General features: G+C 57.6%; 1 protein-coding gene across 1 annotated transcript in view; it reads right to left on the reverse strand.

Annotated features, from left to right (window-relative positions):
• Positions 1–894: 894 nt before the first annotated feature.
• Positions 895–17,892, reverse strand: part of C6H9orf50 (chromosome 6 C9orf50 homolog) — a 32,598-nt gene continuing 15,600 nt past the window's right edge. The window contains 5 exon segments of the mRNA XM_036854193.1: positions 895–1,001; positions 2,133–2,214; positions 2,877–2,940; positions 3,791–3,893; positions 9,909–9,976. Coding sequence (XP_036710088.1) covers positions 895–1,001; positions 2,133–2,214; positions 2,877–2,940; positions 3,791–3,893; positions 9,909–9,976 — 424 coding nt within the window.

The following is a 17,892-nucleotide window of genomic DNA, read 5'->3' on the forward strand; positions in this document are numbered from 1 at the left end:
GGGGTGCAGGGAGGATGCCGTTTCCCTGGACCCAAGCCGGGTGCCGGGGGCAGCTGGCCGTCCTGGCCAACTTCTACCTCCCTCTTCAGAATCTTCTACCAGGTAAGCAGCAGCCAAGCCCTGCCCTGGTCTCTCTGTCCTTTTGCACTCTGCTGAAAGATCGGGAAGTGCCCTCCTCCCCCTGGGAGCGCGTTGTGCTCCCTAATGAATGTGGGGTTACACACACCCAGGGTGCTGTGTGTATGCTCCAAACGTGCGTGGAGACAGAGACCCAGGCACAAATGTAAGCAACCTCGGAAATGTGCATGCGCTTGGGAGGAGCTACCTACACTAACGGGCATGTGTATAGAGGAATTACACATGGGCGTATGCAAACACAAGGAAGGCATGAAACCACAAAGGTGAGTACCTGCACCACGTGCACCTGCATACCCACGCATGCCAGCGTGCACACATTACGCACCCAGAATGCAAACATAGAGCAGATGTCCAGGCACACACGGCCATTTCATACACATCCCTGTAGCTCCGCGCATCCACAGAGGTGCCCATTCCATGTGCTTATAAGCATTCACAGAGACGTTCAACCCACACACAAATGTGCGCTGAAAACTAAGTGCAAGCAGACGTACACAGGCACATGCAAGACGCACATACAAACTTGCACAAAGATGCACGTTTACATAAATGTACACATGCATACACATACACAGTTATTTGTACATATACGGAGCCACTCATGCTTATATATGTGTACATGCATGCACACGTGCACAGCCATGCCCGGGTACACAACGCACAAATACACACATACAAAAATGCACATGCAGATATGCCCTCATATATATCTGGATGCTTAGAAAAGCCTAACTAAAGGCGCTCAACACATTCATGCTACACTGAAAGCGCCATGAGGGCAGGGACTGTGGCCCCCTCGTTCACAGCTGCACCCCTGAAGCCCAGCTCAGGGTGTGGTGCCCAGAGGTTTGCAGAGCCGAACACTGGGAAACAGCTTGGGCAAAAGCTCAGAGGCAGGAGGGCGACAGACAGTCTGGGGAGTGGCCAGAGGTCCCTTGTGAGTGAGTGGGGCTGGGATGGGCCCGGTGGCTGGGGAGGGGGGCTTTCAGGATGGTTACTCCTCTTCTTCCTCCCACCCTCCTCTTCCTCCCACCCTCCTCTTCCTCCCACCCTCCTCTTCCTCCCACCCTCCTCTTCCTCCCCTCCTTCCCCATTGATTCTCCCCTGCTACACATACTGATGGCAGGTGGAATGTCAGATGGGGCAGGAGGGAGGCAGGTGTCACAGAAAACCCATGGCCTTGCAGCCAGGAAGGCAGGTCTTGCTTGGCTCTATCTTAGTGCTGGGGGACCCGGCCAGGGTACTGATTTTCCCTGGGTCTCAGTTACATGCTAGGTGTTCAGCTGTAAGAATTTTCACAAAGTGAACCCACCTGTATAACTAAACAGCATCCAAATCAAAAAAATAGAACATATCCTGCTCCCCAGAGCGGATGAAGGTCAATTTTTACAGAACGTAAGGCCCCGCAGGCCAGCCTGTGCCCCCCCGCCCCCATAAGTTTCTATTTGCCCTCACAGCCAGCAAGGGGGCACTTCGTCCTCTCAGCTCAGGACCCCTTTGCCAGGGTTCCTGCCACCCACGGGGAGAAAGGGCAGAAACAGCCCGTCAGCCTCCAGCGCTCCGGCCCTGCCTCTCCTCAGCGTCAGGCCAGGGCCCCTGTGGCCGGCGGTGGGGCCGCCTCTCCTTCAGCACCGCCTCTGGAGTGCCATTTGGGGAGCCAGGAAACCTTGGGAGAGGGAGCACGGAGACCCCAAGTTTCTATACCATCCTGCCCCTTCGATTGAGCCACTTGTTGGTAGCACCCAAGGGCCTATGGCTTTCAGGGAAGACTTGAACCCAGGGCTGACCCAGTCCAAAGCCCACAGCCCGTACAGTGGTGGAGATCATTATCTCCATTTCACAGGGGAGGAAACTGAGGCTCAGAGAGACCAAGAGCAGAGCTAGGACTCCAGCTGTGGGGGCAAACTTGACCCTGTCATCCCCCCGCTCAAAGCCTCTCTGTGCTCCCCTTTGCTGGGACACTCCAAAGCCCTCCATGACCTGGCCCTGCCAACCTCTCCCTGGGGGGACATAAGGTCCAAACCCCTTTTTGTTGAAGGCCTGGGACAGCGACAGGGGCTTGCCCAAGGTCACACGCTGGTGAGTGGAGGGACAGGATTAGAGCTCAGATCCCCTGCTTTCCAGCCTGGAACCGCCTCCCCTGGACCAGCCTAGTACTGGGAGAGGAGAGGTCTCCCCCACTCCTCCCCTTTCCCTCCTCCCTGGAGGCTGCAGAGGCGAGCTGCCCTGAGCCAAGTGGGCCTGGAGGACCTGACCTGACCCCCCTTCCTCCCTGACCACTCCCCCAGCCTTTTGGTATGTCAGCATCCACTGAGAAGACCCCCCCCCATCTCCCCTCTGTTAGCTGGGTTCTAGTGTCATGGGGCCATTTGCTGGCTGTATGGGGTGGACAGGGCACCTCCCCTCTCTGAGCTTAGTTTACTCATCTATAAAATGGGGTTATGACACATCTCCTAGAGTCGCTGGTAAGAAATGGTGGTATAAACGTGAAATAAACCCCCAACACGCTTCCTTCCGGGCGACAAGCCCAGGCACTCCTCATAAAGCCTCCCATTTTATCATCTCGACAAGCTAGACGTAGGAACTGCCCGGGTTTATACGCGAGAGGAAACTGAGGCTCAGGTCAGGCACTTTCCGAGGCAGCAGGGCTCCAAACCACTGGGAGCAGGGGTTGGTCCTCCCCGGCCAGCCCTCGGGCTCTCCAGGGGCAGGGCCCACACTAGGGGCGTTCTCCGCACCCAAGCGGGGCTCCGGGTGCCAGGCCCACGGGACGGGTCGGCCAGCGCGGAGGGCGGGGCCAAGCTGGGGAGAGCGGGTTGTGGTGGGGGGAGCGCCTGTCAGCGCGGGGTCGGCCTTGGGTCGATACAGCGGCGGGATGAATGGGCGAGGAGAGAGCACAGAGGCAGAGCGGGCGCGGGGGAAGGGGGGAAGGGGGGAAGGGGAGGAGGAAGTGGAAGACGGCCGAGGGGAGGGGAGGGGGGAGGGGAGGGGAGGGGGAGGGGAGGGGAGGGGAGGGGGGAGGGGAGGGGGAGGGGAGGGGAGGGGGGAGGGGAGGAGAAGAGAGGGCCCGCCCCCGCCCCCTCCTACCCTCACCCCGCCCGGCGGCCCCTGCCCGGGTCTGCAGCCTTCAGCGCCGAGCGCGGCCCCGCGGCCCCGCCGAGGGATCGATAACTAATTTCACCGCAGCAGCCGCCCCAGTTTTTTCCCGATAATTGTGCGCCTGCAGCTGCGAGCAAGGCCCCCAGCCCGGCGCGCGGCCCCCGCCCGCACCCGATCAATTGACACCGCCACCGGGCGGCAGGAAAACTCATTTTTCTCTCCCTCCCCGGCTCCCGGTGGGCGCAGGCGAAGCTCCGCCTCGGGCCGGGGCGGGGGGGTGGGGTGGGGGGTAGCGCGGGCCGGTTCCCGGACTGACTCGAGTTTCGGAAGGAGGTTTCCAGGGTATCCGAGGCAGCCGGAGGGCCTCAGTGTCTCTGTTCCACAAGTAGGGGCGTGGCCGAGGACCTGGGGGCTGGACTGACCCCGCCCCCTCGGCTTTCCCTGGGCGGGCCAGCGGTGCACCTGCCCCCCCTATCACTTCTGGGAGGGAGGACCAAGAGCGCAGGCGCCGTGGTCTAGACACGAGGGTTCGAATCCAGCCTTTACTAGTTACCACTGTGTGACCTTGGACTGGTTCTGCCCTTTGGGCTCTTCCTCTCCGAGCCTCAGTTTCCCCATCTTCCCAAAGGGGCTGGCATAGTCCTCGGTGCGCAGGGCTGTAGATGGGAGTGCGCAAGTACGTGATCGGTAAATGGCGGTTGTCATTAGAGAGTGGAGGAAATCTTCACTCATTTACTCACTGAGCACCTACTGTGCGGCAGGTACTGTTCTGGGCTTGAGGACAGAGCAGTGATGAAGCAGACAAAAGTCCCTGCCCTCGTGGAACTGACCTTCTAACGAGGGGATGAACGAAACAACATGTAAGTGAAGTAACTAGTGAGAAGACGAGAAAAGCCATGGAGAAAAGTAAACTAGGGCGTGTGGCATAGGGTGTGAGGAGTGGTTGCAAGGGCAGTGCAGCCCCCCAGGACCAACTGAGCGGGGCTTCATTGCCAGAGGCCCCTTTGCAAAGCTCTGAGCTGCCCCCTCTGCAAAGCTCCCAGCCTGCTGTCTGCTCAAGGTCAGGGAAAGCTGCAGACTTGGCATTCTCTGAGAAGGGTGGGCAGGAGGAAGGAGAGCAGAGCGGGGAGAAGGCGAGATGGGGGGTGTGTCTAGAGAGAAAGGGGGTGTGCAGACAGAGGGAGAAGGGAGGACAGAGCTCCAGTGGCCAGGAGGCCTGGAAGGTCAAGGTCAGATGGTACTCAGGTAGCCAGCCGCCCCAGCTGGGCCACGGAGGCTCAGAGAGGGGCAGAGGCCTGCCCAAGGCCACAGTACATGTGGGGGTCGGAGGTGGGCTCCTGGGTCTTGGCTCCAGACCCTGCAGAAGGGTGAGAAGGGCCAGAGCGGAAGAGAGAAGAGAGGAGAGACTCACGAGGGTAGGGAGGGGTGGGGGCAGCCCAGAGGCTGGGTCAGAGGCGGGCTGGGAGCTTCCTCGGAGCAACATGGGTTGTGTTAGGACATCTTCGGGAGGACTGGGAATGACTCGGAATGACTCAGGGAACCCAATCTGCTGACCAGACTCCCTCCGGCCTGCCTCCCCTCCAAACCAGTTACCCAAATCTGACAGAGGAGTCCTAAGGCTTCTGCACGATGGTGGGTGAGCCAGGCAGGAGGCAGGGCCCTTGGCTGTTGGGGAGGTGGGCTGTTCTGGGGCTGAACAAACCTCAGGACGTTCCCCCTGCCTCAGTTTCCTCATCTCGAAAATGGAGTTAGTGGTGAAGTTCTGAGGTTCTGTCTGTCTCCTTCCCTCCGGATTCCTGGCACACCCAGCCCCATCACGGGGTTGAGAGCAGTGACTCGGCAGAAGTGAAAGCTCGAGACTGCTAGCAACCAAATGAGGTTAGCAGGGGAGGGAAGGGCTGAATTGGGTGGCTGGGATTTGGAACAAACGGAGCTAGGCCGCACCCACCTGTTTGTTTGTCCATCCATCCACCCACCCAGACAGTCATTCAGTCATTCAGCACACACTTAGTAAGCACCTACTATGTGCGGGGCAGTATGGAGGGGAGTGGGCATAAGGTCCTGCCTCTCCCATCCTGTCCCTCCCCCCATGACCCCCACGCTTTCTCTCGAGGAGTGGTCGAAGGAGCACCGGACTGGGAGTCAATGTAGGACTGATGTCCCCTGGGTGCCCCTCTGTGCCTTGGCTGGACTAACAACAGCCACGTCAAGGGTCTGGCTCCCAGCATCATGTTCAGTCCCTCAGTTTCCCTAAGGCCAGATGAGGGATCGGAGACCAGGACCCACCCGGGGTCCCACGGCCAGGAGGCTGTGCCTGACCCAGAGCCCTGTCCGCCTGTCCCGAGTCTGGGAGGAATGATTGCCTATCAGGAAGGATTTGAGGATCCCAGGCAGAAACCAGGCCACAGCGTTCAGAGTCCCCTTGTCCTGTCCCTCAACTGGTGGCTTTGGCTGCCAGTCATCTCAGAAAGGGCCTGTGTGGGTCAGCCTAGCAGCTGCCCCTTTGCCCACACCCAATGGTGGCTGATGCCCTGGGAGGCCATCCAGGGCAACTTCAGCCTCCACAGTGAGACCAGCCTCCCTTTTCAGAGAGGTGTATATTCAGTCTGTCCCATCTCTCAGAACACCATGGCAGACGACATCCAAGGCCTTACAGAATTCTTGATCTGGAGATATGGGATCCCCTCCCCTTGGGCCTTGGACCAAGGGCCCTACTTTATGGCAAGGAGAGAGCACAGTGGGTGTGCAAGCACGGTAGCGACTGGTCTGACCCTGGAGCAATGGGCCTGACGGAACGCTGGGGCAGCCAGCTCGTGCGACACCCTGTGTCCAGAACCCACAGCCAATCAATGGTGCTGTGACCCCCAAAACTAGGACACACGGTCCAGGAACAAGCTGTGGAAATAGGATTGTGCCCACCTCCATCACTCCAGTGCCTCACTTGTAGATTTGTACTTCTCCTCCCTGCAGCCTGAGATTTTGTCAGAGAAGAGGTCCGGTTCCCTGGGACTGGGTGGGGTGGGGGGTGGGGAGAGAGCTGGAGGGAGGGAACCGGAAGTGGAGGGAGGGAACAGGAAGTGGAGGGAGGGAACCGGAAGTGGAGGGAGGGAACCGGAAGTGGAGGGAGGGCTCCACCGGGCACAGAATGGGTCCCGCTGAACTCAAAGCTGTGACTGCCATCTGACCACTTTGGAGGCCTCATGCCAGGGACCAGCAGGCCGAGAAAGGAGTTACTGTTCAGGGGTGGGTCATCTACCCCAGATCCAGCTGCAGGGGCAATAGTTTGCTTCAGTAACAGGCTTGTGTCAAGTCTTTGCAGGGACTGTGGATAGCCAGCTCCTTTAAGGGGACTCTAATGGGCCGAGCCCAGTGCAGGGCAGGGGCAGAGCTGAGTCCTGCAATAGGTGGACTGTATTGAATACCTTTCCTGCGCTACTTCCAACGTCTTGGATTTGCCTCTTAATCCAGGCCCAGTGGCGGTGAATAAACAGCCCCTGCAGGGTCTGGCCAGGCAACTGCAGGCCAACAGTGCCTCACCCTGAGTTGCATCTCTCTTCCTGCCCTGGGAGTTCACTGATGCCCCATATGGGATGTCCCTCTCCCCATCAGGAACCCACTCAGAGATCAGCTGTAACACCATTCAGGCCAACCCTTGATCCAAGGGAGACGGAGCTATGGGGTGCCTCCCCCTTTCTTCCCCCAGGCAGATGGTCCCAAGATGCATTTCATAAGGAATCTCGGGCAACCCTGGGGGCCTGGGCGCCCAGGTTGCCTTAATGGTGAACTCAGGAATGCACATTTGTATTGGTTCTCTTTCCTCTCCTGTTTTCCTCTCCCCTCTCCCCATCCCTCACTCTTGCCCCTGCAACTGTACTCCCAAACAAACTACGTGTACCTCAGCCTTTATTTTAGCCTGCTTTCAGGGAGCCCAGACCAAACAGGTGTTATGGGCAGAATTATGTCCCTAACCCCTCCCCGCCAAATTAGTAGGTTGAAGTCCTAACACCCAGTACCTTAGATGTGACTATATTTGGACATAGGGTCTTTAAAGAGGTAATTAAGTTAAAATGAGGTCATCAGGATGGGCCCTAATCCAACATGACTGGTGTCCTTCTAAGAAGAGGAGATTGGGACACAGACACGCACAGAGGAAGGATCACATGAAGACACAGCAAGAAGATGGCCGTCTACAAGCCAAGGAGGGAGGCCTCAGAAGAAACCAACTCTGCCTATACCTTGATCATGGGTTTCCAGTCTCCAGGCTGGAAGAAAATTAATTTCTGTTGTTTAAGCCATCCGGTCTGTGGCACTTTATTATGTCAGCCCTGGGAAACCAATACACAGGTATATTCTATTATCGTCCCATTTTACAACCAAAGAAACAGAGGCTTTGAGAGGCAAAGGACTCGCCCAGGGTCACACAGCTAGTGAGTAGCAGAGCCCAAATGCAAACAGGGGTCTTTGGGCGGCAGAGTGCAAGCCGTCCACACTAGGGACACTAGGAACCCAGTAAGTCTTCAAACCCCCCTGGCCCAGCATCCCCAGTCTCCCCTCCCACGTCTGGGAAGCCCCTCCCTCTATCCAGGTCCACCCCTCCTTCTCCAGCCTTGACTGCATTGGCCTTGGGAAGCTCCCTCCAGCTCCCCGCCTCTGGGCCTCTGGCTCTGCTGTTGCTGCAGCGCTAAGCTTTGCCAGCTCATTCCCTCCCGCCTTTCCTCTGAAGTCTGTTCTCCAGCAGCATTACACACACACACACACACACACACTCCCACGCGCGCTCCGCACTCACCTCAGCACTCTGAGGCTCTTTCTACCACCTTCCCTCATGCCTGCTGCAGACCAGCCACAGAGTGACTTTGGGGGGTGCCCCCTGAAGACCACACCTCCCTTGCTCCCTGTGTCCCAGTTCCCCAGTGAGAACCCTCCTGTCCTAGCTGGGCACTGTGCACAGAGCACCTCACTAACTCCTACCCCCTGCAGCAGGGACTAGTATTGTCTCCATTTTCTATATGAGGAACTGAGGCCCAGAGAGGGATAGGGCTCTGCCTAAGGATGCACAGCAATGAGAGGTGGGGCTGGGATTCATCCCAAGTCTCAGGACCGAGCTCTCTGCAGCAGAGGCCAAACTCAAAGAATGGGATTAATTCCAAAATGTTGTGGCTACGACATGGGACTTTCCCTAAGAGCAGGTTATGATGCAGAGCAGAGGGCAGGGACTGGGCGTGTGGACCCAGAGGTCATGCCCCTCCCTGCCACTGCCCTGATCCTCCCCCTGTGGGTGCTCCACTCCCCCAAGGACAAGCATGAACCTCCACCCTGCCCACACTCATTATCATGTGGCCGCCTGACCCTCGGCCATGAGGGTGCTATGCAGAGACCCTCAGAGACTCCCACTCGGGGGGGGGCGGGGGATGCGGGCAGTGGCCAACCGTTATCAAGCACCTCCTGTGTGCCAGGCTCTTTGCTGTGCTGTAGCAATGGAAGGGAGAGGCAGAGCAGGGCTGACCTCCAAGAGCACGTGGTCTAGTGGGGGAAACACACACAATGAACTTTCTGATCACAACAGATGCTGGGAGAGAAAGGCAGTCAGTAATGGGGTGGTTTGACCCAGTCTCAGGAGAGGTTAGGGAGGGCTTCCCAGAGGGCGGGGCCCTAGAGCGGAGATCTGAAGACTGAGTGGCCTAGCTAAAGAGGGAGGGAACGGCATGGCAGCTTGAGGGAACAGCATGTGTTGTTCAAAGGGCCTGTGCAGGGAGGGCCGCAGGGAGGGCCACGGGGAGAAGGGGCAGAGAGAAGGCCTGTGGAGTGGAGCTGGTGGAGGCTTCAGATGAGGCTGGAAAGACTCCCAAGGGCTAGGACATGTGGGGCCCTGTGAGCACATTAGACTCTTGTCTTTCTCTGGCAGACATTTGTGTTTTGAGACCCCTGCACCAGCTCTCCGTGATGGAGAATGGGGTCAAGGCAGGTCGGCAGTGCGTCCAGGTGAGAGGGTCTGGGGATGTGTTAGCTGTCATGAATATTAAAAAAAAATAAAATAAAAAGATGCAAAACTCAGCACAGCAGCGACAATAATATCCAGTCGTCACCTGAAACTAACACAATATTGTAAATTAACTATACCCCAATAAAAATTAAAAAAAAAAAATCCAGTCCTGATTTCAAACTGGGAGGGACCTCAGAGATTCTTAGTTTGTGGACACACAATTTTACACACGAGGAAACTGAGGCCTGGAGAGAGGAAGTGCTTTACATCCACGTGAGTGTGCTGGTTCATTCATTTAACACACATTTTTTGAGCAACTGCTAGGTGCCAGACACTGTTCAAGAGGCTGGGGACATAAATAAGAGCAACACAGAGCTGTCTTACTGTCCCAGGGTGCGCTGAGGCCAAACCTGTGCCGTTCTCAGGGCAGGATGGCCATTGGGGAGGAGGGGGGGTGATAACAATATTGACAAAGTTATACCCACGAGCATTCTCCATCCCCAGACACTGTGTCAAACCTTCTGTAAACAGGACCTCATTAATTGCTACAACACTGCAAGGGAGTGCTGTGGTGCCATTTTACAGATGACAGGATTAAAGGTCAGAGAGGTGGCATGACCCGCCTCACCCACGGATGAGGGAGGGACCAGGCAGCTTGTCTGGGCTAAGGGGCCAGGCCACCCCTCACCCTGCCAGCGCACCCCAGCTGGCCCTCCTCCTGGCCTGAGCAGGTCCCCTGCAGGACCCCGGCCAGAGCTGGGGGGATGGTGCGGGAGGGGAGCAGGGGGATGCGGGGGGTGGGGGGTGCTGCCTGGAGAAGTAGTGCCTGGCTTGGTGTCCCCTGGGGATACTGGGAGGTCTCTGTCCCTTCCCCCATTCAGTGGAGGGGCCCAGGCTGGGGGATGGAGGTCACAGGGAGGTCAGGGAGGAAGGAAGGAGCAGAATGTGTCAGCGCTGAAGGCTGCAGGCATACTCTTCCCTTCTCCCACTCTCTCCTCCCCCTCCAACAGTAAAGCAACCTCCCTGAGTCCACGGTCTGTGCAGGGGAGAGGGGACCAGAGTGGGGAGTGGAGACCTCTGGCCTCCCCCTGCTCCAGCCCCCCTCCGGGGCACAGTCTTGGCTCCACCACTGTCCCCCATCACTACCTGCAGGACCATACGGGCTGCACAGCCCTCCTGCATCGAGCAAGCACGCATGTGCACACGCGTGTGATCGCAGCCTCCTCGCTCATGTACCCACACCTGTGCATTCACTCGTTCATTCATTCATTCCACAAAGCTCTGAACACCTGCTCTGGGCTAGACCCCATGCTGGGTGCTGGTGACAGGGGAGAACAAGGCAGTCTAGGTTTCTGCCCTCAGAACAGGACCTCAGAAGGAAGAAGGACGCTCACAAGCGATTATCCTACCCTGTGGTTAGTGCTGAGACCAGGGGAGCACATGGGAGGGAGTTGCCGTGAGGTCAAAGGGTAATCATCCCAGTGGGGGTAGCAGTCAGGGAAGGCTACCTGGAGGAGGTAACCTTTCCAAGACCTAAAGACTGAGTAGGAGCTAGTCAGTGAGGAGGAAAAGGGAAAAGTGTTCCAGACAGAGGGAATAGCATGGGCGAAGGCCTGGACTCCCACGGGAACGTGACCGCCTAAGGAACGGAGTGGAAGCAGGCAGGGCTGGATCTCAGGGTGCAAGCTGGGGAGTTGGGGAGGTGGAGAGGCTGCAGGTGCTAGACGGCGCTGGGTACTGGAGGCCATGGTGAAGAGGTGAACTTCTCCCTGGGCCAACAGGGGGCTGTGAGTCGGGGAGTGACAGGTCAAAGGTGAATTTCAGAATGCTCATCCAGGCTGCATATGTACCTGCACACAGGTCCTGGCACATGCAGACCTGCACATGCACACCTGTTCACAAGTACCTGTACACACATGCCTGCCCACCCGGACACATGCAGGGATACACCTGTGTGCCTGGCCCTGTGCTGAGCTCTTCACACACACGGCATCCAGTTGGGCCCTACAGCTAAGTCCTACCTATTCTCTGCATTTTACCGCAGAGAAAACTGAGGCTCGGAGAGGTGGGGGGACCTGCCCAGAGACTCATGTGACAGCTCAGCAGAGCAGAGAAGCAGCGCCCGGGCTCCGGTCTCCAGGCTAGGTCTCCTGGTGAAGAGAGGCAGCGGCGACAGCAGCCCAGAGGGGCGCCACAGCTCTGCTTTGGAAGCACATTCTCCGGTTTCTCCTGCTCACCTCTCAGGTCCCCCCAGCAACCCCAGCCTCGGCAGTCAAACGGGCTAGTTTTGTTTCCTGGAGAAAATACAGATGGAAAGTCCCAGACAAGGGCTCCTCTGTGACCCCATGACCTCAGAAAGCTCCCACCTCTGCCCCTTAATCATTTGCAAAGCAGCATCACTGCATGTTACTTCTTTTCTTTCTGGAACAGCAGGGCTGGCTAAGACCTGGGAGAAGAGCTGGTGCAACACCCCCGTATGGGTTTCCTGTAGCTGCTGCAACAAATAACCACAAATTTAGTGGCTTAACCCAAATGTATTCTCTTATAGTCTGGGGGTCAGAAGCCCAAAGTCCAGGTGTCAGTAGGGCTGTGTTCCTTCTGTGGGTCTAGGGGAGAATCTTGCTTTTTCCAGCTTCTAGAGGCTGCCCACTTTCCTTGGCTGTGGCCCCATCCTCCTTCAAAGCCAGCAGCACAGCACCTTCCAATCTCTCTTTCTGACTCTGCGCTTCTTGCCTCTCTTGTGATTACAATGGGCCCACCCTGCTAGCCTGACTGTAAGCCCCTGGAGGGCTCGGCAGTGCTTCTCCCACGTCCTCTTCCCCCAGCCTTTACACGCTGCCCAGGATAGGCATGGGGCCCACCACTGCTGCCTAGAAGACAGGGAGCCCCATCCAGGCTTCCTGGGAAGGAGTCAAGATGCTCCCGAGGTCTTCGGCTCTCTGGCTCCAGACTTGAGGCCTGCCTCTCCCTTGCCAGAGGTAAGAGCTGGCCAAGGAGGAGTTGAAGTTGGAGCTGGTGGGGACCCGTAAGTCCTGTATGAATTCCCCTAGGCCTGATTGGTATCTCCCACTTTGGGGGAACAATGCCAGCAGCCAGTTAGCTGGGCCCCACCAGGCTCTGGACCTCTCCTGGGGGCAAATGGGAGGGGGGGGCTCCAGGACCTGGAACCAAGGGCACTCCAGGGAGCTTGGAGCAGGGAGTCTCTACTCTGCCATGTCCCTGCTGGGCCACCCATGGGGAGTCTCACCCCCTCTCTGAGCCCCAGGGGCCCATTGGGAAGATGGAGATAATCGTGGAGCCCTCTTCCTGGGTTGTGTGGGGATTCAGGGCAACTGGTTGAGCACGTACTGCGTATTAAGAACAGTTCAAACCTGCAAAGTAGGCAGACATGGGCCTTCGTGGGGCCCTGGCTTACCATGAAAACAGCTATGTCTCCACCTGGATCCTGGAGAGAAGGTGACCCACAGCGGAGCTGCTGCCCTCCGGCACTCAGCTGACCTCTGCCGTGAGCAAGAAGTAAGAGCTTTGCGGAATCTGGCAGGGGGCCCAGCAGATGGGTGACTGGTACCCAGGTGGGGCTGGGTGGAGAGAGAACGGGGCTCTCTGGTCGTCTGGGCCTCTCTCCCTGAGGGATGGAGCCTCAAGGCTGGAGACTGGCCTTTCCAGGCCTCGTCTCTCTGCACCACACCCAGATGGATTAAGTAGGAAGATGTCCCCAGGAAGAGCTCCTTGGCAAGACACCCCATGGGGAGGCAACCACCACCCAGGGGAGACGTTGGAGAAACGCCGGTGAGACAACATCCCTGGGCTCCTACCCACCCCCAGGCTCACCTGTGTGCTCCCCCAGGAGCAGGACACCCCAGGAGCCAGAAGCTGGGGCAGGGCCACCCCAGCTTCCACACTGCCCTGGAAAGATATTTTCACACTGATTCAGTCCCAGTTTTTGAAGGAGGCCAGAGGTTGCCTCCACGTCGCCCCTCCCCCTTGGTTCTCTGGAACCCTCCATCACAGCCCTGCCCCTCCGTCCCCTCCAAGTGGTAAAACCCCCTGCCCCGTCCAGGAGCTGGCCTCGCTGAGTCCCCTTGCATCAGGCCAGGCTCAGTCCTGGAGGCCACAGCCCAGACCCTGAGCCAGCCCAAGGGGAGAACCCACACTGAGGGGTGCCCAGTGCATTTATGGGGCACATGGAGATGAGCAAATTCAGTCAGGTCAGTAGTTCATTGTGCAGCAATTTATCAGGCACTGCAGAGAAGTAGAGACATATCAGCTCTAGAGCTAGAAGGCCCTAGGTTCGCATCCCATCTCCACCACTTACCAGCCAGGTGGCCTTGGGCAGGTGATTTGACTGATACTGTTCCTCAGTTTCCCTACCTTGAGAGTTATTGTGAGGATTAAATGAACAACTGCAAAGTAACGTAATAAATACACATCAGCTATTATTATTATTATCATTATTGTTATAAGCCAGGAGATGAGAACTGTTGACACAGGCTGCTAGGTCTCTTTTCTCTTCAACCATAAGAATAGCATCCCCCATTCTTAGCTAGGCATAGAACTGCCTGGCCTAGAGACTACATTTCCCACCTTCCCTTGCAGCTAGATGTGGCCATGTGACCAAGTTCTGACCAATGGGATGTTGGCAGAAGTGCTGGGGCTCACTCCCTGGGAGTCTCCTTAAAGGACAGAGGGGACACCTTCTCCCTTTTTTCTCCTTTCTGGGATTAGAATGTGAGCACGGAGGCTGGAGCTGGAGCAGCCATTGTGCACTGCGAGGTTGCAGCTGTGTGTCAAGGACGGCAGGGCAACAAGACAGTAGGAGCCCGGGTCCCCAGTGGCCATGGACTCTCATACTAGCCCTGACTGCCTGTATTTATTTCAGCAAAGAATAGAAACTTTTCTTGCTTAAACCACTAATATTTGAAGTCTGCCCTGTGTGAAGCACAACCAAATCCTTTTTAACGCAGAGATGCAGCAGTGAGGAAGACATACAGTCCCTGCCTCGTGGGGACTTCAGTTGACTTGAGAGTTGTGGAGGATCCATAACCATGTAAACAAAGAAGGAAATAATTGCAGTTGTGAAAAGAGCCATGAAGGAAATGAAACAAGAGAATGGAGAACAATAGGGGGAGTGGAGGAGGCATTGACTGACTCTGGGAGGACAGTCCACGGAGGGCCTTGGGAGGAGGGAACAGCCGAGCTGAGATCTGAGGTGGGAGGAGGAGAGGAGAGGTAAAGGAATGAAGATGGACCCCCACCCTTCCAGGAGCACAAGTCTGGGGTGGAGTCTGGTGGTCCTGGGCCCCTAGCCTGGTCCTGCCTCTTCCCAGCTGTGGCACCCAGGCGAGCTATTTCTCTCTCTGAGTCAAAGCATTCAGCAAGTACCTGACACATAGTAGGGGTCCAATGAAAGATGGCTGTTTTAGAACACATGGGTGAACCGTGCATGAAATCATAGAGGGGACAGAGGCAGAGGGTGGAGGTGTGTTCTGGAAGTCTTCACAGTAGAGGGAACATTTAGATTGGGTCCTGAGGGGGGACTTCCCTGGTGATCTAGTGGTGAAGAATCCTCCTTCCAATGCAGGGGACTCGGATTCGATCCCTGGTTGGGGAACTAAGACCCCATATGCCATGGGGCTACTAAGCCCACACGCCACAACTACTGAGCTTGTGCGCCACAACTACTGAGCTTGTGTCCGTCAACCAGACAGCCCGCAGGCCTCAACCAGAGAGCCCGCAGGCCGCAAACTAAAGAGCCCACACGCCACACTACGAAGAGCCCACGTGCCTAGGGGAAGAAAAGGTCTTCTAGGAGTGTGGATCACACCCCCTTTCTACTTGCCATGCACTTTGGAGCCAGCCCCACCCATCATACCTCCTCAGAGCCTAGCTTCTGGTTTCTCCATTGGCCAGTCCATTCTAGGTGGGGTCTGAAATACAGGCTGGGATTGTCTTCTAACCCCAGTTTAATCCCTCCTGCTTCTTTTGGTCACACCCATTGCGTTCCCTCAACCGGGCAGTGGGGACCTTCTGGGCTGGATTCTGTGGGTTCCCAGGTCTGGCAAGGCCCTGCTGAACCAAGACCCTGCCCAGACCCCTTGCTGTCCCCTGACCTCTGCCACACCACCCTGCTCTTCCCTCCTGCCGTGAGTCCCCTCTCTCACACTCACAAAATCCAGCCCACCCACTGTGCCCTCTGCCATTGCCACCACTTACTCTCACCTGCCCTGGCCTTTGCTTTCAATTCATCCATGCCACTTCCTGCAGGAAGCCTTCCTTGATGTCTGGAGTAGAGCCTTTTCTCTGAACTGTCTGTAGTTCTACCATCATAGCCTGTATTTATGGATCTATTTGATTCATGTCTCTTCCCCCCACTAAATGATGAATCGATCCTGTCCACAGAGGCACCCACAGCACTCAGCACAGGGCTGGCACAGAGTAAGTGCTCAGCAAACACTTATTAAAGGGAGGAAGTAGGAGAATTAGTCCAAACTTCCAGGAAAGATGAGAAAACAGTCTGAGAGGCTTGGCCCAGGCGGGAGTCAGGTCTCCTGCCCCCGGGGTGAGCCCTCCATTCTCTCTCCCTTCTCCCCTCTGCCAGCTTAACCCAGGAGAGAGCAGACCGTGGGGTGGGGGTGGGGGCAGTGAGAGGGGTGGGAGGGAGCTGCAGACAGAATACCCAGTCCCCTGGGGAGGCAGAAAGCTGGAGCTGGAGGGGAGACTGAAGCTCGCATCTGGTTTGGCCCACCTAGGCCGCAGCTCCTGCAGGCCTCACATCCACCTCTACACCCCGCCTAACCACGCCCCACCCTCCCCCTCCTGGGGAAGCACTGGGGGGCCCTTTCAGAGCTGCCCTTGGATTTGTGTGCACATACAGCCAGTTATATGGTGCTGTGCATGCATCTAAACATCAGTTCCTGAGACAGAACACTGAAACCTGTCTTGAGGCTTGCGGCCAATTTGTTCCTGTATTTAGTATACGAAAGCCCCACCCCTCCACAAAAGGATGGTGAGTGGACCCAGGAGGCCTTGGTTGAATGGAGTCCTAGGTTTGAATCTAGCCTGAGGGGCTCCCTCTCTTTCCTGAGGCCTAGCACTGCCAGCTCTGTCCCCCAAGCTCTGGGACCTGACCCTTTTGTGGGCCTTAGTGTTCCCATCTGCAACTTGGAACTAGAACTCCGTCCCCAGCCTGCCACTCTGGGGCGCTGGGACAGGCGCGGGAAGTCAGCTGGGCGGGCAGAGGAGAGGGTTCAAGGAGGCATCATGGGACACTGGGGCAGGGAGTCAGGAGGCTGGGGCTTTCTGGAAGCTGTCCGTGGTTGAGCCCCTCTGCGGTGAGGGCAAGGCCCGGGCTGGAGGTGGGGAGAAAGGCCACCCAGCTTTGTAATTGGAGGATACAGTGTACCGGGAACCTGGAATTCTCCCGGCGCCCTCCACCTCCCGCCACCAGACTGGCTGTCCCTAAGGCTTATTATTATGGCTGCTGTTATTGAAAGATTCCTTTTCCCTGTTTCCCAAGCGCGAACCCCCAGCTGATAAGGATGCAGTCCTGGAGCTCACAGCCAGAGGCCTGTGGGGGGCGGTTACCAGAGCGTGGGCTGCCACGAGGGGGCGCTGCGGCAGCGGACCAGGAGGAGGGCACCTGGCAGGGGTGGGGAGCGGTTCCGAGGAAGGCCCGCAAGAAGAGAGAAAGCCCCAAGCCAAGAGCTGACCCTGAGGCCTGGAAGGAAAAGATGGGAAGGGCTTCTCAGGCAGGAGGAACAGCATATGCTAGGGCCCGAGACAGGACAATATCTGGGAACCGCAGTTATTGTCTGGCCCAGGGGCTGCGTGGGAGCATCACGACCGGTGGTGCTGGCATGGTACCCGCCGCTGGGGCCTTGAACGCCGAGGACAACCCGCTTCTTCGCTCCATGGGCGGGGCTTGGGCGTTCCACACCCCCTCCCCCGCCTCCTCCCCTCCTCCGGGAGGTCCGCGAAGGCTGGACCCGCCGCTTCCCTTTCAAGTCTGCCTCCCGGAGGCTCCGAGCCGGCCGGGCGCTGGGGCCGCTGCTACTCCGCCGACATCAAAGCCCGCCGTCCCGGCCTGATCCGGTTGCTGGAGCGGCGGGCGAGCCGGGAGGGAGGCAGGTTGGGGCGGATTCCCCTTTCATCCCGAGGCTCGGCCGGCGCGCCCTCCGGGAGGCCCTGCACGTCCCTGCAGGGCATGTCCCTACAGGGCCTGGCAGTCAGGGAAGGTAGGGGCTGATGGGGCCGCGAGGCTGCGCTGCTGGGCCCAGCAGGGGCAGGGCCTCCATCCTGGTCGGGCTGTGTGACCTCGGGCCTGTCGCTGCCTTCTCTGTGCTTCGGCTTCCACAGCTACCCTCCTCCCTGCCCAGGAAGCCCTAGCACCGGGAAGATTCTGGGCAGGTTCCCTAATGTCTGGATTACTGAGATCCGAGCAGGGAGCTAGGGCTCACCTTGGTCGGCAGCCACCCTAAGAGGCAGCTATACTTATCACCCCCATTTTACAGATGGGAAAACCTTGGCCTTAGGAGGTCACACAGCCAGCTAAGTAGCAGAGCTGGGTATAGACCTGGGTTTGTTTGTTTGTTGTGTTGTTTTGTTTTTTTCTCCAGAGACTTGAAGCTTAGCTGCTGCCTCCGGGATGAGAAGGGCAGGGCTCCCCAGAGCCC

This window comes from Balaenoptera musculus, chromosome 6 (assembly GCF_009873245.2).
Source record: "Balaenoptera musculus isolate JJ_BM4_2016_0621 chromosome 6, mBalMus1.pri.v3, whole genome shotgun sequence".
NCBI classification, from domain to species: domain Eukaryota; kingdom Metazoa; phylum Chordata; class Mammalia; order Artiodactyla; family Balaenopteridae; genus Balaenoptera; species Balaenoptera musculus.